Raw genomic sequence first — 23,763 nt, forward strand, 5'->3', positions numbered from 1 at the left:
ATTCAGATGCACTGCTCTCTCTGTCTATCTCTCTCCCTCTCTTCGCTCCTCCATGTGAGTAGACCACATGGTTCCTGGCTGGTTTAATGGGATGGAATGTGACAGGTTATCTTTTCATCTGCCTGATATGGAGCCTGGCTCGGGCAGGAGGGAACAAGGGGGAGAAAGAGAGAGGGTGGAGAGGGGAAAGTGACTTGGTCTCTACAGTTGTGGCCGGGATTCATAATTAGACATGTTTGTGCTTGTTTTGAATCAGTTATAGATGATGCTCTCCCCCCGCCCTCCACACACACACATGTCCACATAGAAAAACACATGCTCTGTATGGGGCTATTACTTCTGGTCCACTAATTCCCTACATTTGCTGTGTCTGTGAATTCAGAGCACCATTAGTCCAAGACTCTGTGAATAATTGCTGAATGGACCGTGTTTTCACTGCTATCCAGGTTCCAGTGTTGGTTGATGTTGTGGGTCAAGTGAGAGGGATGAGGACATTGATTGATGTTTGATGCTGAAGATAATGCTGCATCTTGTGCAATGCTTATCAAAGCATTATGCGCCGTACATATAATGGATGAACAGCATTCACTCAACAACTCCACATGCATTACACATTTATCAGCTTGTATTAACGTTAGAAGGGCTTCGGTAGAGGTTACAATTACATCAACATCGTCACTTGACTTGGAATTGCTGTTCAAAAAATAAAATGTTTTCTCCACATTTGGCTGCTGATGGCAAGCAAATTCAGATAATCAAAATATAGATTATTTTGTTTTCAAAAGGTGCATATTATGTCCCAGAGTTCATTTTTCATCCTCACAAATACATACTCTATTCAAAAACAATCTTGCCATATTGCTTCTCTTGAAATCTGTCATTGAGTTATTGTTGTCGCTTGTCATTTTCCTGTAATTTGTTTTCTGTGAGGCTCCCTGGAATAAAGAGTGAATGGAGAGAGAGGAAATACAGATAAAAGAATGCAGTGAGAGTGACAATTATTATGAAAAGGAAAATGTTCTTATTTTGTGCAGATATTTTGGATGGCAGCATTAAATCTCAACTGGTTTTCATTTTTGGACTTGCCTGCGATTTATCACATTATTGAACTTGTGTATCATTTATCACATTATTTCAATCACACAGAGCGTGTTGCTCGGCTAAAATGGCCAAAACAAGGTAACCAAACAACCGACAAATATCCAATTTCCTTGTAAATTTAACACAAATCAATTTTCAGACCACCGTCGGATGATCTGCTTTTTACAGATTGTAGCCAATTTGGTATCAGTCTTTTTTATTATTTCATAATGTTTGCATTTGCATCCAACTCTTAAGTCTTAATTCAAGTTGATATTCTTCATCAGGCAGCTATAACAAAAATGGAGTAATGATTTTAAATAAGTGGTGCTATGGGAGGATTACAATGTGCAATACATGTTGTTGTGACCGACAGGCTTTTCTGTTGTTATAGTTTATTGTGTCCTACACAGAGAAGAAATTGCTTTTTCAAGATGAGGAGACAAAACGTCCTGCTCACCCTTATCCCAGTCCCAGTGAAGAATAACAACAACAATTTAATCTCCTTGGCTCCAGATTATTATCTTTCTTTGTGTTGATATTTTGGCTTTTTGTTGATCACTTCATGATCCTCCTTTTTGCCCTCCTTCTCTCTAAATTTAAAACATTTTGGAGAGGCAGACACTTGACCACAAACACTTTCATTATATTGAAATAATAAAAAATACTTGTAGGATTTGCTCTTTTTGTATTAAGAACATGATAACAAGGATTTAGAATGTAATATTAATATTTCTAATCCTATGTCAGATTTTGGGGTAAACTAAGCGCATTAGAATCAGGATTTAAAGACACAAGAGAGAGGTTAAGAATATATTTAGGAGATGGAGGATAAACAAACCCTTAATGCGTAATTTAATTTAATTTAATTATTATTGCAAAGAGGGATGGTCTTTTCATTGTTCAGTGGGAAGCAAGTTGGATCCTTTGTTATTTATTGAGGAGGGTATCTGCATTTTTTAGTTGACTCATTCCTGTAGTTTTGTCAATTTCTAATATAGATTGATACAGTTGAAAGTTATTCCCACTCACACAAAAACTGACAATCACAGTCTAATGTACCCTGATAACATTGAGGCTGATAGAACTGTCTTATACCTATGTGATATTGACAGTCTTTGACTTGATGTCACCTGTCAAACAGCAACCGCGACAGCTTTGTGCCAAAGTTTTTGTCCGTTTTTTATACACCGCGCACCGTGCACAAGTGATCACTCGTGGATTAACTGCACAGGTACGCTGCCCGTTTTAATCGCAGCATCCCATCTGAATGTTATAATCCAGTGTGTTACGAATGCTGTTGGTATATTGGTAAACTCATCTGGATGGTGATCTGGTTGGCAATTTTGTGCAACGGAGCGCGCATACCACTCTGTGCATTGTGTGTGTTCTGTGTTTTACTGAACACCCAACACGCAACTGCTGTTAATGAGTTAATGTTTAAAATACAGAGAAAAACTAAATGTGCAAAACATACTCATATACAGACGTCAGTGTCAGGTGCGTGCGCATTTAGATACAAATAGGGGCTAGTACTGACACATCCTCATTTTGCAGATCAGCAACACTGACCCATAATCATTAGTGATTCATTTTAATGTGCTGATGGCTTTTCCTTACCTTAACCTTCATAACTATTGTTCTCTTTGTTATGATGATGTGTGCAGAGAAGGGGGCGGGGTTGGGTGATGTATGGGCGGGGCGTAAGAGTTTCAACCAATCAAGGGACGCGCTCTCTCCTACTCTCCACTCCTATTGGTTACAATCTGTCTGTGTATTGTGCCGATGTTGCTTGGCATTCAAGCGATTAGCTCGCTGCTAATGTAAATGTTGGCGATTTCCGGCTATTTCCCCATAATTCTACCTATATCGTCAAATATTACACAAAGCTTGGCTGCAGCTGTTTTTTCTGCTCTTAACGGTGAGTTTGTCTCAAACCAGTGTCAGCCCAGGTTGCCAACCTGCTGTTATTTACCTGTTAATGCTAGCAAGCTAACGGTTTGTCAAGCTGAAAAGACTTGCTGGCATCGCTAGCAAACAACAACAACAACAACAACAACAACATATCTAGCTAACGTAGAAATATTAGAACAGTCTCAGGGAGGTGCAGAAACTAATTTACTGTGAGCTATTTACCTGGTTTGGTTAAATGACTCTAAATGTCCCGGGTACTAGCTTGAACAGGTTAGCCCACGTTAGCGCATCCATGGCTACTGCTTATGTGGGATGTTTTCATGGCAACTCAGCAGCTGTTGCTCTGGCGTTTGTGTGCGTTTGCTATTAAAACATCCACTTTTATTGGAGACTCATAATAATATCAGATGCTAACGACAACATTCAACATAAGTTGACTCACTGAGAGAATCGAAGTCAAAAGTTGTATTATTTACTACTTATTTAACTTCAGTTTGTGTAACGTTACTACATGTGAGGCACAGACTAGGGTCCTCTTGTATGACAATGTCAATGATATATTGTATTGGGGCATCTCTGGTTTGTTTGATTTAAAGATTATGTCTCCATTGCCTGCTAACTGAAGATGTGCTTTCATTACAGACAGCTTCCTTTTGCATGGGACGATGAATGGACCCCCTACTTCAGCGGTGTGGAGATGACCTGCCACCCCTTTGGGAATGGTCAGAATGGGGCCAGATGTGCCCCTTCTTAATGAGTACAAGCAGGAGTTCTTCTGGAAGCGCTTCCCCCAGACGGTGTTGGGGGGTCCACGCTTCAAGTTGGGCTACTGTGCCCCACCATATGTCTATGTCAATCAGGTAGTCTTGTTCTTGACACCATGGCTTTTTGGGGGTATTGGTACGCTGCTCTGCCAGCTGCAGCTGCTCCAGGAGCTCCACGCCACAGTGCTCTCTGGTATGCTTATGTTCGGGGCTGCAGCGGGTGTCCAGGCCCTGGCACTGTATGCTGCTCAGAGGAGTGGCACCGTGGAGAGACTAGGTGCCCCCAACATCCTGGTTGATGAAGAGGATGTGGAATTCACCCACTGTGTCAGCCCAGAGACGGTTCAATTTATTGCCCCGGGAAAGCGTTTTGGACTGAATGTGGTGCTGCATACAATGCTAGCTGGGGTGCTCTGTGGCTTTGGGACATGGTACGTGTTCCTTGGCAGACTGACGGCTCTTTATGGCAGCATTGGCATATCCCTTGTCGTCTTTGTCATGAGTTGGGTGACACTGTGTATAGCTGAGTATTCCCTCATTGTAAATACGGCCACAGAGACGGCAACTTTCCAGGCACAGGACACTTATGAGATCACCCCACTCACACGGCCCCTCTACATTTTTATTTTCATTGCTGTGGACATGGCTGATAGGTGAGCAACAGCAACACAGTTATCTGATTAATTGAGTTGTCCTCTTATAGAATGCATTTTTAAAATGTTTGCTGCCATACTTCATCTCAATGCCTTGCTCTGATTTAGGTTCTCAGGCCCGGTCCCTGAGCTCCAACTGGCAAGCCAGATTCTGCATGTGCTGTTCCTTTTCCTACCTCTGCTGTGGGCGCTAGGTATACTGCCTCCCCTTGATGCCCTGCTCCTCTGGGGCATGGAGCAGGCTCTTGTTTTTGGCTTAGGAGGCTCGCCCATGTCCAGCAACCTCAGGTACGTATTGAAAGAGCATGCTTCAGCCTTCGATTTCATCTGCAGCTTTACACTACAGTAGAAAATCTGAAAGTTGTAAACAACAACATCAACCACAACATGTTTGTAAATGACACCAGTGGATCCCTCCTCTGCCATGAGATCAATATAAAGAATCTCTGGCTCTAATGAAAGCTCTGGTTATATGGAGTCATACAATCATTTTGTGTGCCTGACACTTGGATATCGGGATTTAAAGCAGTACCTTTACAGTAGAAGTTTGAGCCAAACACAGTTTTTGTTAATTCACATTATGTGTTATGTGGGGAACTAGTTTCTCATCAGATTCTAACAGTCCTATTGGAATGACAACAGTGACGGTAACCTGTGTATCATCAGCACTGACCTATTGTGTGTACGCTGTCCCATAGGCTGCTGTTGATGTTCGGCATATCTGCTGGCGTAGCTGTGTGTAATTACTTCATCCCGTCAACACTGGGTGTGGTTCTGTTCTCCATCTCTACGGGATTTCTGCTGAGCCTGGACCTCAGCCAGGTTGGCACACTCCGCAGAGGTCCCAGGGCAGCTTTTGGGGATCGTGGATTACGAAGAGGGGGGTCGCCACCTCCTCCTCCCAGTTCCTTTGGCTGGAATCTGGGCTGCAGGGAGCTGCTGCTATATTTGAGCCTGTTTTTGGTGGCGATGGCAGAGGCAGGGCTGTTGCATTACTTCCTCGGTTCAGCTCAGTCCCAGAGCTGGGTCACGGGACCCCAGGCTCCTGTCAGCTACCTCCTCCTCGTACTCTTCGGCTGCTGTTGGGCTCTCAGAGAAATCCAGGGGGCCTATGTTTTTGGAGGGGTGTTCCTCAATCCCCTGTACCCTAAAGGCATGTCCAATGTGCAGACTTTCAAGCAGAGGAACAGAGGATTATACATTGCTGCAGCAATCAGAAGAGTCCTTCTTTATCTTGGTGAGCGTGTTGTAATGTGTATTTTAAGTCTGATGTTGTCCAATCTCAGTTGTGATAAAAACAGTGCTTTGTATCTGAATATGTTTTTGACCTGCAATTACTGTGTGTTTCACTTCACAGTGTCTCCATTTGCAATGATTGCTTTCCTGTCTATGGACAAATCTCTGCATCTGCTCCACAGGGTTTCCCTCAGTGTGGGATTCACACGAGCCTTTCGAGTGGTATGCTCACACTCAAGCTTGCTCAGAATCTATGTAGCAATATGAACAGAACATGCAAAAAATATATGCTACAGTAAATACCTTATTTTTAAAGTAACTACAAGCTGATTGTTAATGTAACCAGGAAAACAAATCACTGAAAAGTATGAGAATCAAAAACATGTCTTCTTGGTACCTTTTGCACAATTTTCTTTTTTATGCTCAGCACAGTGGTTGCATTTTGTTGCTGTGCAGGTTTGGCAGAATTCAGAGGATGCTCTGCTGCAGATGGTAGTGGTGGTCTTGGTAGGGCTTGCAGCTGGAAACAACACGCTGCCAGGCTGGGACAACCTAGGCACTGGAGTTCAGCTTCTTCTGGTGAGGTCAACATTCATTTTGTCCCTTATTTTGGCCTCTTTGACCGCCTTGCTCGGATCATACACATCTGTACAGTTTTGTGACTGCATCTTGCATGGTTGCAACACTATCATGATCACAAAATCTGACAGAAAAATAAACACCTGGCAAAGTGGGTGTCTTCAGGCCACATTTTGCCCTGAAGACACACACACACACACTCGCAAGGTGAAGGAAATACCAACGTTAATAACACAGTCCAGTTCAACACCTCAGCAAACTACCACCTCAATAGTAAACATATGGCTAAAATACCTTTCTGGCAGTGTCATTCAAAACGGCCCATTATTATCCTTGCAAATGTAGAATTTGAGAATGAGCTATTGTATTTGTTTGCATTGGATTTTACAGGTATACCCAATAAAGGTGCTGCTGAGTGTATATATTCATAATATTGCAGTGACATTTTTCCAAACTTTTGGTTTGGTCAGCAGTTATTAAAATAGTAAAAAAACATAAAGTAAATGAAGCACACAAATATCTCAAACCTACAGTATATTACACATCAGCTGATGAGACCTGATGGTGGTTCAGTAGATCTGTGCTCGTTATGTGTGTTTCTAATCCAGGTGGGCCTCCTGATTGACAGACTGACCCAGTTCCTCACCAAGCTAAAGTTCACCCTGACTGTGTTGGTGACATCTTGGACAGAGAAGAAGCAGCGCCGTCAGTCGGCAGGAACCCTCTTGGCTCTGAATGCCTCCCTATGTCCACTGTTGCTGGCGGTGGTGACCCTGTCTGCCCTTCTCTCCGCCCCTCTGCTGCCCCTCTTCACCCTGCCCATCTTCCTGGTGGGGTTCCCCAGGCCTCAGCGCAGTTGGCCGGGCCCCGTAGGTACCGCCTGTCCCTGCCTGGACTCAATCTTCTACCAGCAGATGAGCGGAAGTCTGGCCTCTGCTCTGAGGACGGCCTTCGCAAGAGGGTCACTGGGTTAGTTGTCCGTCCTTTATATCTTCGTGCTATAGTGTCTTCTTTTCAACAAAAAAAAAAGAAGATATTTCTCAAATGTTACGAGTTAATATTGTTCACTATATTAGAATTTATGGTCTGCAAATCTATATTTGCAATATTCTATTATAATGTTCATTGAGAGCATTCAAGTATATTACAATGGAATCACATGTCAGGGAATTTAAACCAAAATCTCCATCGACGGTTCGGTCAATGTTTGTGCAATACTTTCTAGGTTTCATCCGACTAGAGCAGCTGAAGTATTTGTCTGATCTGCCTCATTGAAATGGGAAATACAAATTTTTCTATAATTTTTGCACAGTTGTATTGTAACTTTGTTGAATATTATCTTTCTTTTTTTTTTTCTACATTTACCGTTTCTGTGTTCTTTGCCGTGTAAATAGTTGAGCTTGATCATTTTTCCTGAGTCCAAACCGTTTTTGTTTTCTTTAATCATACCTGCCTCTGGTCTGGTGTTTTGAATGGATAATAATGAAATAATAATTCACGTCACTGGAACCACATTTCATGAGCACAAACACTTTAAATTCACGAACTCGATCTTCATACAATAATAATGGCTGCAAATCATTGTTTTTATTATTAAAAATATATATTTTACCCATCAGTTAATAGTTCTCAAATGTTTGGGGTAATAATAATACATAACACATTTTATTTGTATTATAAAAATATTTGTAATTGATATTTTCTTAATTTGTTAACTTGTCAGTTGGATTCATTTTTATTAGATTAAAGTTTTAATACTTTGTATTTTACAATATTCTAAAGTTAATATTAGTTTTACTACAGTGTGTTTTGACTTGTACTGGAACTGTCACAATATCAGATTATCAATGCACGGTTATCGTGGCCTAAATTATTTTTCGAAAATTAGAAGAAAAAAAAAATCTATCAATCAATCTTTAACATTGTTTGTCTCTTTTTTGACAAATGAATTACACTCAATATACGAGTGTCGGGAGGTGAGTCTGTAACCATAACTGTACAAAAGCTAATTTAAGAGGCGGTGGATTATTAATTATTTTATCATATGTGTATTATTAACATGATATCAATATTTAATTTTTAAATATAACTGCCGTTATATTACGACACCCCCCCCTAACTTGAACTATAATTGCAGTGGCTAAACCTTTCTGTGGGTGAAGTAGGGACAGTATGCAGATCACAGAGCGTTGAACCATCACCTCGTATGGTTTAATAGTAAGAGGAATGTTGTTGGGAGCAGCTCTTTGGAATTGCTCGCAGTAATGCAAACTTGCATGATCCGGTTGAGCTTCCTGTGAAGTGACCCGGAAAAAAAAAATAGCTCCGATCTGTATTCATTACATTCAAATCGTTCCACACCATTAACCGCATAATGCTCGTACGACAAACAGAGCTGCTGCTAGGAGTTTGTTCTGTGCTCGATCAGGAGAAACGGTGCAAGTAGAGAATCATCATTTATGGATTTTTCAAAACAGAATAAAGCTGCTGAGGTGATGTCGTCACTCAATCTTGTTTTTTTTTTTTTGTGAGCTTGGGGTGCTGTAGCTGTGATGTATAATTCAGAATAAGCGCTTGTTAGGTGGATGCTCACAGTCTAGCGATGGCAGTTTGTAGTGTTCTCTTGCTTCGCTCACACTGGGGGCCGTGGAGCAGTGAGCGGGAAGGAGTCTGCCCAGGTTGTCACTTTCCATCATGAGGTACGACTGGGACTATTCTGAGATGTCGTCATGGGACCTGACATTATTCTTGAGCGAGTGCTAGTCCTCTTCAAACAAAAGCCTCCATCACCTTGCCATTTCTGTTCATCTTCGTCGAAATAAATGTCTGTCTTTTGCCAGCGTTTCTATAAAAGTAGGGAACTTTTAGAGACTAATGGAAAACTAAGGCTAAGAAAAGATGTAATATTTAGATCTCTGTGCAGTCACGCAGTTAAAACAGTATCATGAACAACTTCCTGTACAACTGATGGTACATGTCTCCCTGCAGCTCATCCAGTAGCTATGTCATCCATAGAGTCAACAGAGGGATGCACAGCTGATGCAAAATGAAAGGAATGTGCACCATTACTCTTGTGTGTGTGTGTGTGTGTGTGTGTGTTACATGATCTCTTTACATGTTGGATGCATGGATGGCTGATGATTTTCTCCCCCATCTGTAGGTTCTTTAGCCCCAGGCTCTCATTTTCTTGGGCGCTTTCAGGACCGCATGGTTTGGATAATGATCTTGGAGAGAGGCTATGGCTACTGTACAGTCAACATTAAGGTACTGAATCCTTCAGTTTTGTCTTTTATGAATCACTGCAGTCATTTACAACATGATAGTACAATGTCGTTTGTTACAGGGTCTGGAGCTGCAGGAGACATCTTGCCACACAGTGGAAGCACGGAGGGTGGATGAGGTGTTCGAGGCTGCTTTTGAGCGCCCCGAGCGGCTTGGTTTCACCCAGGGCTTTAACCTGCACTGGGGAAATGCCCTCACCCCATGTGCTGCCCTTGCAGTGCGAGTCTACTCTGATGCCCGAAATGTGCTCTCTGGCATCATCGACTCTCATGACAACTTGAGGAAACTTCAGGATGACTTTCTGAAAGCACTGGTCTGGTTGCTCCTCCGATGCTGTGTGCAGAAGCATAAAGGATTTCTATGGAGCAATGAAGAAGGGCCAGGGGTTGGAGGCAGGAAGTCCCAGTCTTCCCAGTTGGCTCAGACCACCTGTAACCCGCCAGCTGAGGCTGTCATGGTGGAATCCAATGTGTCTTCTCTCAGGTTCAGGCAGGACAGCTCCAGTTTGACTTCCTTTGGTGATTGGTCAGATGAGGACGACTTATTTGGACCTCAACCAGCCAGGCGGACAGTGGCATTAGTGACCGCAGAGGCGCAGCCTGGACATGCAGCGCTGCAGACAGGGGCCTCTCTGCCAGGCTCTGTGGAGATGGACAGCCTTTTTGAAAACATGGCTCTCTCTGCCCTGCAGCCACTGCAGCCTCTGGGTTTGGGCATCGGGATGCCAGCAGTGGATAAAGGCCGGATTTCAGAGGTCTTCAGAGAGAGTCCCGGCTCTCTCCCTCAGCTGAACTTCAACTGCCCCCAGTCGGAGGTGTTCAACCTCCCGACAGCGTGGAGGACTGCACCGTTGCTGCCATCCCGCTTGCTGCAGCTCAGGTCTTTGTTTCCTGAGGACTGGTTTCGGTTCACCTTGGGGCGGTTTGGGCATGCTGTGCAGGGCGAGACCTCCGAGGACATGACCAAAGCCCTGAAGGAGGACGACGCTTTGAAAGAGCTGCATGCACAGGTTGCACTTTCATGTCTCATCTCACTGGGAGCAGAGTCTGCCTTCACCAGTCCCAGTTACGTCTACAGACTCTATTGTGGAGACATACCATGGACGGAAGGACTCGACTGGCTCTCCTCAAGTAAAGAACTTTACCAACTTGCACTTCGGGCTTTCAGGTAAAATTGGCAGTTAGAGTTTCTAGGTTTTGGCAACAGGTTCAGAATTATTTTTACGTCCGGGGGGAAAAAAATATTTTATTGAATTCTGCCTCTATGTTCGCCATCAGGTTCAGTTTCAAGCTGCTGTTTGATCAAGCAAGTCTAGGGCCCATGGAGTCCCCTGAGGAGTTGTTCAGCACCTTGGAGGAATATGAAAGGGATTGGTACATTGGCCTGGTGACAGAGAAAGGCTGGCACGACAGTGTCCTTCAGGAGAAACCCTTCCTGTTCTCTCTAGGACATGACCTCGCTATGGTAATCACACTTGTTTACATCCTGTCTAAGCCACACTGTTGATACCTTAACTACAGCTTTTTCTTATTCAGTAATTGGAATAAAAAATGGAGGGTATTTAAAATAGCAATTTAGAGGAAATCTCGGTGAAATGTGTGTATTTCATTTGCATCATTGACTGTCCTTGTCCACAGGGTACCTACACAGGGCGAGTCCTGTCCCTGCAGGAGCAGCTGGTGCAAGTGGGTCGTCTGAATGGAGAGGGAGTACGAGGCCAGTGGGCAAACCTTTCCTGGGAGCTCCTGTATGCTACCAATGATGACGAGGAGCGTTACAGCATCCAGGCTCACCCCTTCATGCTAAGGAACCTAACTGTTCAGGCAGCTGATCCCCCTCTAGGATACCCAATTTACTCCTCAGCCCCCCTCCACTTCCCCTGCCTCTGACCTGTGGCATCATCTGCCCTTTCTGCTGAACATACTCTGGAGAGGTAGGAGGATGTTTTTCAGTCGGTACTACCGCAGCAAAATGTCCATTTCCAAAGTCAATGGTTATCATAATATCCATGTGGAAGCTATAGCGAAGTCAAGAGAAACGTTCAATCAATTTGCTTTTTAAACCACTTGAGTTCAGAAAACTGATGTCCGTTGGGAACCTACTTAGCTTTCACATTCATTTGACTTCTTTAGTGCTTCATTTCCTGCACTACAGAGGAAGAAGCAGTTGCATCACAACTGCACTCTTGTACAAGTTGCAAAATATCAGATTTTAACTGACAATGTGGACTACCTCCTAGATCAGCACATTAAAGAAAAAATAATCCCTGATGGGTTTCCACCAAAGCACACGTTTTTGGGTTTGTTTGTTAATGTTTGTGCTTAAAAAGAAGTGGATAAATTTGCCCTCCTCCCATCTAGACGACACCTGCTGCGTACCTCCAGTTTTATCGTAATTTTTACATTTCGCAATTTTTTTGGTGACCCCTTTATGTCCACAAAAAACGGGACAAGAGTTTTAATGTTTTGTTAAGATATCAAGGATGTGCCTTGAGTAAGTCTTGCTGTATGTGTAAGTAGTTTAGTGCTATTGTTTTGTTTACAATTCACTTGTTTACAATTTAGAATGAATTTGTCCATATTCTTATGTACATATTGTTGATTTTTGTATGTTTAACTGTGTATACTTATAATAAAATAGCTTGGCAGAAGCTGTTTTGTTATGTTTCACTAAACAAACTTGCCAGGGCAGAAAATTGCTCCCAACTCAATTTTATTAGGCATTCAAAAGGTTAGTGCTAGGGCTTTGTTACATCCAATATACAACTCCCATATAACATTTAATGTAGGCTTTTAAAGAGAAGTTCGCATAACCTGTAGATGCTTGTTACAAAGAAAACAGTAAAATATAGGATTTACAACATTTGAAATAAAAATGTACCCATTTGTATTAGACCCTGTCAAGCTCTGCGCTTTCAAAGCAGTCGTGTCTTTCACTGTTTTTCTTCGAGATGAAGGCAAAGACACCCACATTTTGCAGAAAGACCCATATCACTTTCCAGGTTGAACATCAGGAATTCATGCATTTCCTCTTGAGGATGTGACTTTCAGGAGGTCTTGGACTTAGTGAAGTATGCAGTGTCTGCATCCTGCAAAAGAAAGGGCTGGCAATTAGCACTGTTTGACTACTGTACATTTGATCTACATTTTTAGTTGTTTGCAAAGGTAGGATTTTTATATTGAAATTGTGCAACATTTCCAAAATTCCTCAACTTAACTTCCCTTTGCAACCCTAGTCTCGTGCACGACTGACATTCCCTAACCCCAGTGTTTAGGAATACTGTGTCCATTTTTACTGAAGTATAAGCATGTGACGCTCCAATGTCTGGCCAGTTGGACATGACCTTTCTTCATGGCCCTCAGCTGTCACTGTCCAGCAGATTCCAACAGGCACACTGGTCAGTCAGAACCACGGGGAAGTAGTCATTCCCACTGTCATACCCTGGCCACCGTCTTCTTCTTATTAGACTCAAGCAAGGTCAGTTGGGCTGAGCCCCCCCACCCCCCAGCTGTCAAGACACAGCTTTGCATAATGTCTGCCACGTTCTGCTTTATTCAAGTATTTTAAGTCCTTTGACACAATGAAAATCCCCCGGTCCTGGGTCTAATGGAGCAAGGTCAAACATACAGAAACAACAAACTGGTCTCATCCCTTGTGAACGCTTTCTGGTGCATTCGGACTAAAGTGAGCCTATCTATCGGTCAGCTTTACATAGATCTTTAAATATGGGAAATTAGTTTTTCAGTAGTACAGGGGATGTTTTCAAATTTTGAGCAGATTGGACAAAATACTTGTTTAGTAAAACTTTACAGGTGTTCGTAGGCCTATCTTATTACCTTTGGACAGAGCCTCGTTAGCTCCAGTCTTTACCTAAGCGAAAGTAATCTGTGGCTAGCTCCAGTTACATATTTACTAGACAGACGCAGACATTGTGATATTTCTAGCCAATGTGTTGGTTGAATATGTAACATATTGACTTTCTACACATAGATTTCCTAAAATTAGATTATACACCTACCAGACCAGCTTTGAAATTCTGCACCCTTTTTCTGCCCAACATGTTTGTGGTGAACCAGGCAAATGTGGGAGCATACTGCCAGGTGTAGTAGAACAGGAGGAAGGGCTGCTGTGCAATCCACATTTCCTTGACACCGTTGGCAATTCCCACCAGCATTAAGCGCACACAGCGACTCGTTGGCATCTTGTGCCCCTGGTTACCCGCTGCAGCCATGGGCTTCGGTAAAGGAAGGAAAACAGGTGACTGAAAACTACTGAAATAGCTAGTGTCATGTCACATACAGGTAAAATACAGGATTGTTATGTTCAAAATCAACAGCTCTATAACAAATACCTTGTGCACTTCCTCCGTGAAGGCATTTTGGACAATCTGTGATTGCACAGGCCCAGGACACACCGTGCTGATGAGTATGTTTGGAAAGTCAGTCAGCTCGGTCCTAAGAGAATTAAAGAAACCCTGTAGACAAAAAAGAAACAATCAGCAAACAGGACGTACACAGGACCGAACAGCTATTCACATGTAGAAGTATTTATTTCACAGATAGAAGTAATAAATAAACACCTGCTCCTCCGTGATAAAAATCAACATTCCTGAAAAAATAAATTAAGTAATCAACGTGTTGGTAAAAACTGTCTGAGGACACCGGAGTAATGAAATCAGAGAAAACAAACGCAGTCTTATGCGACTATTGTAGCTGTGGTCCCTTCACCTGAAGAGCGTGTTTGCTGGCAGAGTATCCTGTTGCCAGTGGTGCCCCGGCGAGGCCGACTACGCTGCTGACAGTCACAATGCTTCCTGTGGCTCGCTGCGTCATGTGAGGCAGCACCTGCTTGGTGATGGAGACCGTACCCAGGAAGTTGAGCTCCATCAAGGCCTGATACACATCAATGCTGGTCTCCAAGCACAGAGAGCGCTGGCTTCGGCCCCCATTGTTAATTAGGACATCAATCTGGGAAGGAAAATTGGACACAACCAGAGAATAGGAAGACAGCATTATTTGAATTTGAATACATTTTAACGTACAATGTTAAGCTGTACACAGTGAAAAGAGAACAGTAAAGTGACAAGTTTATGGATTAAATACAGCGTAAATATTGTGATTAAATAAAAAATATATACATATATATATATTTTATTACACATTTTAAAGGTCTTCTGCATTCCCACCTGGGAATAACAGTTTGTGACATGTTCTTATTGCAATTAACCTAATGATGAAACCACATTGTATTATAAAAAAGGAATTGTAGCGGCCCTACATGTCCAAAGTACTGAATTGCGGCTTTTGCTTTTTCCTCATGCGATGTCCTCTCCAACAAATCAAGTGGAAGAACACGAATATCTTCATCCTGAAGGTCGGAGCACTCTTGAGGAAAGAATTACAGAAATTATTCATCTGGTAACAACTGAGCAAGACTAAATTAATTTGAAATAGGCTTTCTTTTCTCTAAACTATACAGTTGTTTTTTATTGTCTCACCTAAACAGCAACGTTTGACCCTCTTTAGCTCATCCTCACGTCGAGCAGACAGGATGAGACGTGATCCACACTTTGCTAGCTGGTAGGCCAGCTCCTCTCCAATACCACTGGAGCCTCCAGTGACCCAAACCACCAGCCCTTTCAGTTTATTCTCTGGTTAACAAAAAAATACAACTGTCAACATTGCATGGCTTATGCTGAGACTACTCCTTGTCAACATGACCCTCGCATTTTCCTTTTTTTTTTTAAATTTTTTATTTTTTTTAAAATGTGAATTACACCACAACTGGTTCTGGTCTCCCCCAGGGACCTTCACAACAATTTTCAAAAAATTTAAAATATATATTTTTTACTAGCCGGGCCTCCTCTTAGTGGATTAATCGTCGTTTTGATCTCAGTCCCCCACGATTTCTTTAGTTTATGAGTCATTTTATTTAGCTTTTTTTCATGCCGATTGACTTATTTTGAAGAAACTTCTCTGGTTAACACAAGCTTTAACGTGATGCTTTTGTGTGATTCTTTGTGGAGAAACTATCAACTATTTGTTTAGTCTACAAAATCGTGTGAGTCGACTACGATTTGTTTTTAATCAAGGATAGCCCTGTTTTTCCCTTCAACAAAAAAAATATTTTTGCTATAATAACTCCCTGGAAGCAAAGGTCATATAATTTAACAAAAAACAGTCATGGGGCTCCATAAAACAAAAATGTATATAAGTTTTTTTGTGCCTGTGTTTTGTCCTTTACAATGGTGGAAAGTGAAATTTACTTTTTTGTCATTAAATATTGTAATGCCTTTGAATTACTTACTGCTACTCCTAGTCAAATATCTGAATACCTATTCCACCACTGGCCCTTGATAGCAAAACGTGTGTAAATCATCCCCAGATTCACTCCATATAACGTGTGCAGTTTGACCTGTGAACAGCTCAGATGAGCATCATGGATGAAACGTTAGCTGGTTATTGTTTAACCGTTTATTTCGTGCGACTAAACCTCATTGACTTCGAGTTTATCGGGGAATAAAACATAGACACTGACTGTCCCCATCGTATCATCAGACGGATGCATTTCCTTGTTTGTGAATAAGAAACGGGACTCAATAAGAAACGTGAAGTCAGGTGTCATTAACTCACCTGGCCGGTGTCCGAACAGACCTGCCCAAAGCAGAGTGAAGTCTGCATCCGCGAAAATAAAACACAGGAAGTGAATAAGTAAATAAAGTGGTATAAAACACCACAGTGCAGATGCAATGCAGCAGTCCATTTGTTGAAAATGAATGAATTACGTTAGACTTGTGGTTTAACCCTAAACAGTATGGCTACTTAATTTAATCTGTCACAACAAAACTGCAGCAAACGGATACAGACGTCACTTCCCTTTGAATATTTTCAGAATAAAAGATGTGCGCTTGTTAATTTTGGGCTGAAATGAATCGTGTGAAGGAAGCCCCATATTTTTTTCCTCTAACTCTTCATTCTTCCTGCTCTCTTAGAGTTCCAGAAGCCACCTTTATTTTCACTGAGGTGAATGTCAGCTTTTTTGCAATAATAAACTTCAACCAGTGTTACACAGAAACTTGTTGGTTGGTTCTCCAAAAGCGATTGCCGTTACAAAACACAATTCACTTTCAGAACAGAGATAAAAAATAATTAAATATGTTAAAATGTGCAGCAGTGCAATACAGAAGGCGTCATGTAACCAAAAAAGGTATGGAAAAAAAATGTCCATGTCCTCTTATATTGCAATACTGGTCAACAGAGAATGAACAGGAAAAGCTAAATAGAGTGATCGTGACACTCTATTGAGAGAGTAACAGATTGTTCTACAGCAGAATTTTGAAAGTATAAGGCCAATACCTGGACATTAAACAGTAAATATATAAAGTACCGGTTGTCTCATATTCAATATCAGTTGACAAGAGTGTTTCCTATTATCAAGTATATATAGACGCCTGTATTGTGCATTTGTTGAAACAGGCCATTATTTTTTTCTCTATTGGTGCAGGCATTTGGCTTATGCAGCATAGGTTTACAGAATCCTTTTCAAATTCAGAACATTCATTCATGACATTGGTTTTTAGAAGCTACCACACTAAGGACATGTCCTCTGTACTTTAACTGGGAATCTGGGGATTTAGTGACCTAGAAAAAGTTTACATTCTAAAATTAAAAACTTATGCACAGTGGTTAATTTAAAGACTGTGTATGTGGATTTCATTTACTTAAATTTGACCACCAGTGGCCCCAAAAAAAAATCCTGAATAGCAAGGGCAGCTTATCAATATTGGTTCCTAGACAATACCTTATTATGGGGACCCTTCTTTTTCCAGATTACAAAACATATACAACTGCTCAATACTGTCATACACATATTACATGTATGTGACAAATATACGTTTGAATTCATGCGTCCTTTAAAACCATCCAAATTCAAGCTAAATATCAGAGATTTGGGAGCTTATTTTTCATTGGCTACATGCCTCCTGTGTCCCAGCCTGAGCAGCCACAACTCTACAGGGATGATGTCATTTTTTCGAGTACGCAACCTGCAACATCCGGGTCCTTTCTCTTAAGAACTGTGCCATAGATGCATTGATAACTGCAGACCACAGTCAACGATTGCGCCCCATTTATTCTAAATTGCTCACTGTGCGAGTTAAGTCCATGGTGTATAATAAAACCATCTTTCCATGGTCGGCTGACTTCTTGTTGGTTCCCCGTATACACGAATGGGATTAAATAATTTAATCATGTAGCTCTTCCAGACTTTATTGGACTCTATAGATAAAATTCTAAAAATGTAAGAGTCATTTTCGGGGGGATTGTGACGTTCATAAAAATGTAGGAAAATGTATTCGCCATTTTACAGCTGGTCCTTTTCCAATGCTTGTGTATGGGAAAAATGGCCCAGTGTGCATCACGTGATGATCCCGGAAGTTGTAATTACCCAGAGCAGCCACTAGGCCAAAATCGCATCACAGCGCAGCGCTGTTCCTGGGGGCTCGCTCCGTGCTCCTCAGAAGCTAACGTTAGCTAGCAAGCTGTCAAGCTGTCTAGTGGAGAGGCTGGGACGGACGTTTCAGCTTCCCCCTGGCTTGACCACACAAATCTCCGGCCCATAAATTTCCAAGAAAATCTGTGAAAATATACTTAAGATCGCCAGCTGAGATAATGTAATGCATCACGGGCGCACGCAAAGAGGGACCTCCGCACTTCCACAATTTATATGAGTCTCGAGTGACGACTGCTCATTGCTAGCTAGCCTAGCTAAACCGTCGCAGACCCCCTAGTTTCGTCGGTGTACCCTCTCTGGTGTGAACTGAGGCTGTTCGGTCCTTGTAACCTTCGCAGTTTCCGTTGCTGTCAACTGGTATTTCGGATATTTGGTAAGTCATAAAGTGTTTACTTTTAAACCAGCAAGTGTAGTTTAGCTACCCTAGCTATTTTAGCATTGAATGCTAGCGATGATACGTTAGCAAGGCCGAAGGCTTTCCTTGCCTTCAGACAATGTTAGCAAACCATGGCAGAGGGAGGCCTGTCAAAGTTAGCTGTCTGGGACAAGGGTCAAGGCCCACAACTAGGCAATGTTGTTTGTTTATCTGTGTTGTATGTTTGGACATGGTACAGAGCTAACATTTCCCGCTGATCTAACCTAATAGCAAAGGCTATCTTGCTGAGCAGGTCCATGCTATAAATAGGCGTATCACAACGTTAGCGTTAATGTTTGATTTGCCAGATCTCCAGTCATTGTTTTGTGGTGGTTATCGAGTAACTGGTCCGTCGGTTAGCTGGAGTTCGCTCTGCAGGCATGTAACGATAGCTTTAACTAATATTAACCTGATTAGGTAGTATGGTGAAGTGTTAGGCATTGCGAAGGTCAGATAGATGGTGCCTAGCGTTGTAATGTTATTCAAAGTACAATTTAAATAACTTGCATTGCGTTACACTAACTACATTCAATGTTACGCTTGATCAGGCAGGGGTTGAAGGGCGTTTCAATCTGATACACATCAGCAGGGCTCCTAATAAGTAGCCAAAATGTTTACACGGTTTTACTATTTTTAGATAAGGGCAAAGGACCTAAACCCAGCTCCAATATGCTAATCTTGTGCCACATATGAATGGAATATGTACTATTTGTTTTAATCCCATTGATAAAAAAACATTGTGTTTTCCGTTTAGCACTAGATATCCAGTATGTATTTTTTTGTTTATTTACTATAAAAATATACCATTGTACTTGATCAGAAACTGAATATTGCCACAAAGTCCTTAAATTATTGGCTGCATTAGTAAACACTACATTTCTGTCATATCTTGTAAATAGATGCTTTTCTTTTCACTTGTGCTACAGGTGTTAAGAGAGACACAATGGGTGCATTTCTGGACAAACCAAAGATGGAAAAATACAATTCCCGTGGTGAGGGCAACGACCTGAAGTATGGGCTGAGTAGCATGCAGGGTTGGCGAGTAGAGATGGAAGATGCACACACAGCAGTTATTGGTCTGCCTCATGGTCTCGACCCCTGGTCATTCTTTGCTGTTTATGATGGGCATGCTGGCTCTCAGGTGGCCAAGTACTGCTGTGAGCACCTGCTGGAGCACATCACCAGCAACTCAGACTTCCAGAGTGCTTTGCAGGAGAACCCCTCCGTAGATAGCGTGAAGAATGGGATCCGCACGGGATTTCTGCAGATTGATGAACACATGCGAACCATCTCCGAGAAAAAGCATGGTGTGGACCGCAGTGGTTCCACTGCAGTGGGAGTGATGATTGCTCCAAGCCATACCTACTTTATCAACTGTGGCGACTCGCGGGGAATCCTCAGCCGGGGCGGAGCTGTGCACTTCTTCACGCAGGATCACAAACCCAGCAACCCTTTGGAGAAGGAAAGGATCCAGAATGCCGGTGGCTCAGTCATGATCCAGCGAGTTAATGGGTCTCTAGCTGTGTCTCGGGCCTTGGGAGACTTCGACTACAAGTGTGTGCATGGAAAAGGTCCGACAGAGCAGCTTGTGTCCCCGGAGCCCGAAGTGTATGCAATAGAGAGATGCGAGGGCGAAGATGAGTTCATTATACTAGCCTGTGATGGCATCTGGGATGTCATGGCCAATGAGGAACTGTGTGACTTTGTCAGGTCAAGGCTAGAGGTGACAGATGATCTTGAAAGAGTCAGCAATGAAATTGTTGACACCTGCTTGTACAAGGTATGGCATGTCCACAAAACCTACCTATTTTGTTCCACACTTGTCTGTTATGGTTTATTTATATGACCTCTGTGTTTGTTCTTTATTTTTTCACAGGGAAGCCGAGACAATATGAGTGTTGTGTTAATCTGCTTTCCTGGGGCACCAAAGGTATCTCCAGAAGCAGTGAAACGGGAGGCGGAGCTGGATAAATATCTGGAGGGCAGAGTAGAAGGTAGGAGAGAAAAATCATATTTTGGGTTTAGTGGACCACAATAGAACCTGGGATATTGACATCACATCCATTTTACTTTTGGTGTTTTTCCTTATTCAGGGTAAATTCCAAGTTTTCTTTGTTTGTCTTTTTTACATCATGTTTTAAAATGTTAGCCTTATTAACATTTAGGATGATGGGAAGATGTTATGTGTTATCTGTCACAGCTGTGTCTAGAACCATGGAAACACCCAAAAGCCTGTCTGGTCTGAAAGCAGTTGTTTTCTTTTGATTCCCTTAAGTTCAGGGAGCAAACACTAGACTGAGTATAATAAATGTAATCTGCTTGATTATACATAACCACTTGGGGTTCTTAAATGTCCAATGCACTTTTAATATCTCAGGTTTATCCTTAATACACAGACAAGTGTACAGTGTTCTTTAGATTATAGACGTGCTGGAAGTTTAAAACACTAACTTAAAGACTTCACATTCAGTCTCTACAGTTAGAGGGCCACTGGCATAGCTTTTAGTTCTCGGCCGGTTGTTTTATTAAGGAATACATTACCTGACATTCACTGGAAGTGTCGGCTGAGAAGAAGCTAGGAACCCCCGACACTCATTTTGTTAAATGAAATGTATCATTTATTTGTCATCAAGTAAGCCTGAGAGTCTACAGTTTACAATACACTACAATCAATTACATTTAACTTTTTGAGCACAGATCTTAAGTCGGCCATTTACAATATCAAGCAGAGTCAATTACATGTTAATGCCAAGTGTTTTTGAAAGAATGAGATGTATTTTCAAATGGGAGGCCATTTCATCTGGGGATTAATTTTAACATGTGTTGTTCAATGTAGACTTGACAACCAGGAAAAGAGGTGGTCTATAAAACATTTCTGGTTAATTATTGTCTTCTCTGGGGACAGCAGTTGGCCATAGGTCTAAAAACTGTTACCACTCCCTTTAAGTTTTACATTACGGAGCATTTCTATCACAAGGTGAGGGAGCCTCTACAGACCCTAGATTCAGATGAGGGAAGAACTGCCCAAAAAAAACCTGTCAGTGGGGAAAAACCTCAGTAAGAGCAACAGAGGTGGTGTCGCTCTTCCAGGATTGACATACATGTACTCTATGTACTACAGATGTTGTGTATCCAGAGAATAATAATAATTGCACATATCCATCTTTTTTTTTTTTTTCTTTTTTTTTTTAAGAAACACTTTTGTATTTTCTTGATCCAAATATCATTTTGTTTTCCAACAGAGATTATTAAAAAGCAGGGGGATGAAGGTGTCCCGGATTTGGTCCATGTTATGCGAACGTTAGCATCTGAGAGCATCCCTAACCTCCCTCCCGGAGGAGAGCTGGCAAGCAAGTGAGTGAGCTTTGTGCAAGTTTTTGTTTCGGACAGTGTCTGTTTAATATTAGATATTATTTATTATAATTTATATTTTTACTTTTTCTTCCCCTTAGACGAAGTGTTATTGAAGCAGTGTACAACAAACTCAACCCCTACCGAAGTGATGACACAGTAAGTATGCCAACCACTTGTCTTTTTAACTCCCCGTGCGTGTGCGTGGATTGGTACATGCATGCTTTTTGACGTGTGACCAGCAGATTTAAAACAATATTATGCATGTCATTAGTATTCAACAAGATGAACTAGGAAATAGGCTAATTTACTCAAAATGCAGTCAGAAAAAAATGACGTTTCTGACTGGCTCAGCGATGACGTAGTGACTCTACGATGTCTCTTTGCCTTCCGTCTAGTTTAAGTGAATCTGAAAAACAGAAAGTTGATAAAAGCACCATTATATTGTTCTAATACTACACTTTTCTGTATGGCTGACACCATCAGAAAAGTGTCTGATTCTTTCCCTTCAAGTTACACAATTGCATTGCGGGTCCAATGCCAAAAAGGTTAAGTTTCATACAACAGGAGCTGATTTCTATAATTATGCTCTTTAAATCAAAGAGGCGAGAGCTAATAAGTGAAATTATCTGGTATTTGTGTGGCTGGAATAAAAACCTGCACTCTCTCACATACTGGTTTAAAAACGAAACAGTGCTCATCATTCCTTTGTATACAAACGGACCACAAAGCCGTTGCCCTCGTCCACTCAGATATAATGAGCTTTCATCAGAAAAGCTCCCTGGGTCAGCTGCATTTGAGTTGTGCACGTCATCTTGTCCTTGACAGTGAAAATTGGCACTTTGTTTCAGTGTTTTACGTTTATATAAAGATGGATTCTTGAAATTACTTTCACACATTGAGTTCTTTTTTGAAAATAAGGGTTCCTTCAGAAAGCCGTCGGGCCCCCTTGGCTTCCTCTGTATTATGTGATGCCGCCTGAATACATAATGGGCTCAACTGACACAAAGCGTTCCATGGAGAAAGTAAGGTTCATGGAAATATTTGCAAACATATTCAAAGTGACTCATAGAAATCATATTCAGTATTTGTAACTATATTCAACCTCTTGAGTGAGTCATTTGAACCACCTTTGGCAGCATTTGCACTTTCAGTTTCTCTAGGATTCATTGTCGGTATAGAAGCTCGATGGCACGTCAAACATTATGTCCGCAGACATTATGTCATGTGGCCCTTTGTTAAAACAATAATGTGAATCCTCAAGTGACGTCTTATCATCCCTCCCACCTGTTGCTCTGATTGAGTCGTGCCTGGTGGCTCGGGTTGGATGTATCCATCCAGCTCATTCTTGCTGTTAATTCTTCAGATGAAGACCTTCACATGAACAGGTGATGTTATGCAGAGTATGTGAGACGTGAACCCTTATAAACACAGAGGTACATTTGTGACAAGGAATCCTAATAGCCCATTATATACTCGTGTAGCGGCACACAATCCAGAAAAGGTCATGGAGTCAGTGTAATTCATCACATGAGTCAGTAAAATTGAAGTGGTTTGTTAACTGGGTCTTTGTCAGTAAGTCAGTATTGTGTAGAAGCACGCCATCTTACTAAAGTCCTTTTATAATAAAGGATGCGAGACGTAGTCATGAGCACGATGACTGTGTACAGTGGTAGTTGTCAATAGGTCAGCCCAATACTTTTGTCTTTCTGGATTCTGTCGCAGGTATTTTTGCATTATTTCTAGTGAGGGTAATGGCAACATAATCCCATTTACACTACCGACACTTCCAGTAATATGTCCTTCAACTCCGATGAGCTGTTGTCCCTTTTATATATAGAGTTGTGGTACACAACAAAGAAGTGACACTAACAGATCATTATTATTATTTATATATATATATATATATATACATACATACATACATACATACATACATACATACACACACACACACACACACACACACACACACACA

At 41.7% G+C, this 23,763-nt stretch overlaps 3 protein-coding genes across 4 annotated transcripts in view; 2 read left to right on the forward strand and 1 right to left on the reverse strand.

Annotated features, from left to right (window-relative positions):
* The first annotated feature begins 2,857 nt into the window (after window positions 1–2,857).
* Window positions 2,858–12,158, forward strand: pcnx4 (pecanex 4). Of its 2 annotated transcripts, XM_031847781.1 has the most exons (11): window positions 2,858–3,001; window positions 3,637–4,411; window positions 4,520–4,699; window positions 5,110–5,648; window positions 5,769–5,869; window positions 6,104–6,226; window positions 6,835–7,195; window positions 9,387–9,490; window positions 9,570–10,675; window positions 10,786–10,972; window positions 11,146–12,158. In XM_031847781.1, the coding sequence occupies exons 2-11, from the start codon at window positions 3,714–3,716 to the stop codon at window positions 11,395–11,397; spliced, it is 3,651 nt and encodes a 1,216-aa protein (XP_031703641.1). In that variant the 5' UTR covers window positions 2,858–3,001; window positions 3,637–3,713; the 3' UTR covers window positions 11,398–12,158. The 2 variants fall into 2 exon arrangements, with proteins under 2 accessions (XP_031703641.1, XP_031703642.1); XM_031847782.1 differs by lacking the exon at window positions 2,858–3,001 and having other exon boundaries at window positions 3,013–4,411.
* Window positions 10,678–16,369, reverse strand: dhrs7 (dehydrogenase/reductase (SDR family) member 7). The gene is made up of 7 exons (XM_031847783.1): window positions 16,141–16,369; window positions 15,006–15,158; window positions 14,786–14,892; window positions 14,236–14,475; window positions 13,860–13,982; window positions 13,527–13,742; window positions 10,678–12,596 (listed from the first exon to the last, which is right to left on the reverse strand). Exons 1-7 carry the CDS (start codon window positions 16,268–16,270, stop codon window positions 12,555–12,557), a joined length of 1,011 nt encoding a protein of 336 aa, XP_031703643.1. The 5' UTR covers window positions 16,271–16,369; the 3' UTR covers window positions 10,678–12,554.
* A 1,606-nt stretch (window positions 16,370–17,975) lies between these two features.
* ppm1aa (protein phosphatase, Mg2+/Mn2+ dependent, 1Aa) overlaps window positions 17,976–23,763 on the forward strand; it is a 12,079-nt gene continuing 6,291 nt past the window's right edge. Inside the window, exons 1-5 of the mRNA XM_031847734.1 lie at window positions 17,976–18,392; window positions 19,361–20,214; window positions 20,311–20,428; window positions 21,677–21,788; window positions 21,887–21,944. Coding sequence (XP_031703594.1) covers window positions 19,378–20,214; window positions 20,311–20,428; window positions 21,677–21,788; window positions 21,887–21,944 — 1,125 coding nt within the window. The 5' untranslated portion in view covers window positions 17,976–18,392; window positions 19,361–19,377. The remainder of the gene's footprint in view (window positions 18,393–19,360; window positions 20,215–20,310; window positions 20,429–21,676; window positions 21,789–21,886; window positions 21,945–23,763) is intronic.

This window comes from Anarrhichthys ocellatus, unplaced genomic scaffold (assembly GCF_004355925.1).
Source record: "Anarrhichthys ocellatus isolate YVR2014 unplaced genomic scaffold, GSC_Weel_1.0 scaffold7, whole genome shotgun sequence".
Lineage (NCBI taxonomy): Eukaryota > Metazoa > Chordata > Actinopteri > Perciformes > Anarhichadidae > Anarrhichthys > Anarrhichthys ocellatus.